This window comes from Rutidosis leptorrhynchoides, chromosome 7 (assembly GCF_046630445.1).
Source record: "Rutidosis leptorrhynchoides isolate AG116_Rl617_1_P2 chromosome 7, CSIRO_AGI_Rlap_v1, whole genome shotgun sequence".
Lineage (NCBI taxonomy): Eukaryota > Viridiplantae > Streptophyta > Magnoliopsida > Asterales > Asteraceae > Rutidosis > Rutidosis leptorrhynchoides.
In genome coordinates, this window is record NC_092339.1 from 28,649,085 (window position 1) to 28,652,253 (window position 3,169).

General features: G+C 34.1%; 1 protein-coding gene across 1 annotated transcript; it reads right to left on the bottom strand.

Moving 5' to 3' along the window:
- Window positions 1-320: 320 nt before the first annotated feature.
- LOC139859067 (transcription factor bHLH47-like) lies at window positions 321-2,779 on the bottom strand. Its single transcript, XM_071847885.1, has 8 exons — window positions 2,703-2,779; window positions 2,582-2,600; window positions 2,461-2,474; window positions 2,102-2,159; window positions 1,859-1,975; window positions 1,448-1,559; window positions 988-1,115; window positions 321-842 (listed from the first exon to the last, which is right to left on the bottom strand). The coding sequence occupies exons 1-8, from the start codon at window positions 2,777-2,779 to the stop codon at window positions 474-476; spliced, it is 894 nt and encodes a 297-aa protein (XP_071703986.1). The 3' UTR covers window positions 321-473.
- Between the last annotated feature and the right edge of the window lie 390 nt (window positions 2,780-3,169).

The following is a 3,169-nucleotide window of genomic DNA, read 5'->3' on the forward strand; positions in this document are numbered from 1 at the left end:
GGTAAAAGAGAGGGGGGTTTTACCGTCCATGCCGCGTATGGGATTGGTGCCGATTTCCTTCTGGACACGCAGTTGGGGACGGTATAACTGTGTAGGAGATGAACGCGTGAGTGATTAAGTCCCCTGAGTGATCCTAACATATGTACAAAAAAAAAAGGGAAAATGAAATAAAATGCCCATAACTTAAATTTAAAAAACGAAACTATCAAGTACGGATAACAACAAGCAACTAGAGGGGTTTTAAGTATTAAACGAATATGAAGACTTCAACTGTAAACAACTAGCCTAGTGTTCTCTTCCAAGCCCAATAATTAACTTCATTAACACTAACAAAACATATATGGTATTAAAATTAACATTTAAGTAGTTAACCGTTGGTTTCTTCAGGAACAAAACATATTACAGTGCAGGAGAGTACTAATATGAACTACTACAACGCTATATACAAATTACAAGTGTTACACGCGTTTACATCATTGTTCCTCTTGAGACGTTTTTTCAAGGAGTTGTAAAGGCCAGGAATCGGATGGAGTGGGATACCGAGGGTTTGGTTTACTCACATTTGACTTGGGTATGGACCTGAGAACCGAACCAGAATCAGGTTGTGGGTGAGTTCGAACATTGTGACATGCCGGGATAATTAGAATCGGATCACCAGAAGTTAAGTGTATCATTTCGTGATGAAAATACTGAGGTAATTGTGGTTCTTGAGATTCTACTGCAGGTGCATTCAAGTCCAGGTTTTTTTGGACAGTTGTTTCGTTTATCATGCTCTTTAGCTCACCGATTTGGTTCTGTAAAATACAAGTCTCATCTTTAAGTTCATTCTTTTCAACTGTCACCTGCTCATGAAAAAGAGTTCGATCACTAAGATGTAAGTGGGAAATATGCGACTCATACATTATTTGTGATATGGGCGCATTAATAATCAGTTATATATGGTCGAATCTGTGAATGAATTTACATTTATTCGTTTAATAGGCTTACATATTGTGATTCAGATAGTAAAGCAGCATTCTCCTTTTTAACGGACTTGATCTGATCAAGCATGTCCTTTACAACTCGAGTAGTTTCACCTAATATTGAGGCTTTGCCACTGTTTTGATCTGCCAGTTCTGCAAGGCAACAAGTAGTACATTAGATAACCATTCTTTAATTAACATTTCTGCTTTTTATTGACGTAATGTTTTCCAGGATATCGAAACATACATAAATTATATGGCAATATAGAAGTTAAAACTTATTTATCCCATAGTTGCAATACTTTTATATGCTTCCCATGGCAATCATTCATTAAAAAGTGGTTTGTTTATGTTTATCTAAGACACCAACTTTCACTCAACGTGTGTTGGGATGGGATAATGATTGCAATTTTAATTAAGGTCTTTCTTCAGTTGAATATCAGATGAAAAACAAACACAAATAATAAACACAGTTAAAAAATTACCCAGTGCATCAGCCAGTTCAAGAAAGAGTTCATTCAAATGCTCACGCTTTAGTTTCTCCCTTTCAGCCTTATGAGTTCGTTTAGGAAGTTTATTGCTAATCTTCTTGCGAGGCTGCAAGCTGCATCAAGAGCACTTACTCTTATTAGAAAAAGAAATACCATATCGGGTTCTAAATCAGATAAAGCTTCATAACTATAGCTTAAGTGACAATGCATATATGAGAACTCGAAAAATAGTGCAGGGTGAATGACTAGTACAATTGTGAATAATCTTAATCCGCTGGGAAAGTGGGAAAGTTTAGGGTTATTAAAACAACGCAGGAGGAGGATGAAGCTAAAATCTGTTACATGTTATAACTTTCTTCTTAAAAATGTTCATTTCGACAAAAATACAAATCCTGGAAATTATACCATTTTGTGATTGACCATAGCCTGGGCCATTGAGTAAATCTGTCGTTTGTTTTTCGGTCTGCAGACCTTATTATGACTTATGTCTGCGAGCTCGCACGCAGACGTTTTTACTGTAAACTGTTTGTTTTTTTGAAGACATAAGATAAATTAATGTCTTATCCTGTCAGCAATCTCGCAGACTTAGAAATGTGCTTCGAAGTGCTGCAGACAGGATCAAGTTATTTTGCAAACATAAAAACAAACAGTCTTCAGTATTCTGACCTTTAAGGCCACATCTTCTTTACAGACATGGTCCATAGATCTTCAGACAAACGAATCTTAAAAAACAAACAGCACCTAAAACAACACAGAAGGAGGAAGAGAAGCTAAGACAGTTTAAAAAGATCCAGGTTTGAATACTTAAATACCACACCATGTACAGGGTTAGACCCTGTTCCTATGCTATCTATTCAAGCAACTTGTAAAGATACAAGATACCGAAAGTTAATCTTATAATGACATACCAAGTTGGTGACTTTTCTGATCCCATGATGATCTTGCTAAATGTCTACAATGCGAATCTACAAAACCTATGTTCAGGTTTGTACTGGTTATCTATTCACAGCAGCATTCTTGTCTGCATAAAAAAACAACAAAAAACCAAATTCAGGAACTTTATGTTAAAAATTACACAAACATAGCATTCTATAGCTTGAAAAGAATGCATTACTACCAGAAACAGACCAGAATATGCAATACGTCCCTGCACCCATATCGAGTGCATTGACATAATATAACACAGTTAACAGAATCAAATAGAACCACCTAATGTTGTCGTTTTTAACATTCACAAGAAAACACACACCTGAATATAATGAATAAACGAATCAAGTAGAAGAAAACTTCTAATATGTTATGAAGATGGCAAAGAACCTTAGTCATCTACAACTCTATAAATCTATCTATAACTAATTATAATTCAATGGATAATCATAATCATAATCATGATCATAATTACACAATAATAATCATCATAACTATAATTATAATTATAATTATAATTATTATAATTATAATAATCATGATAATAATAAAGAAATTCATTCTTTTCTTTTTTCAGTAGCTGTTCCAATCAAAATTGCATATGACCTTATATTTCAGGTTGTAAAAACTGAAAACCTAACATAGATGTACAAGCTCAATCCGAAAACTATAAAAGCTCGATTCTTCAAAAACAAACCAAACTCACAATTAGCAGATGAAAAATCGTAACTCAATTCACATATAAAACAAACATAAACCCTAAATATCATTAAAAAAAAAAAATTAATC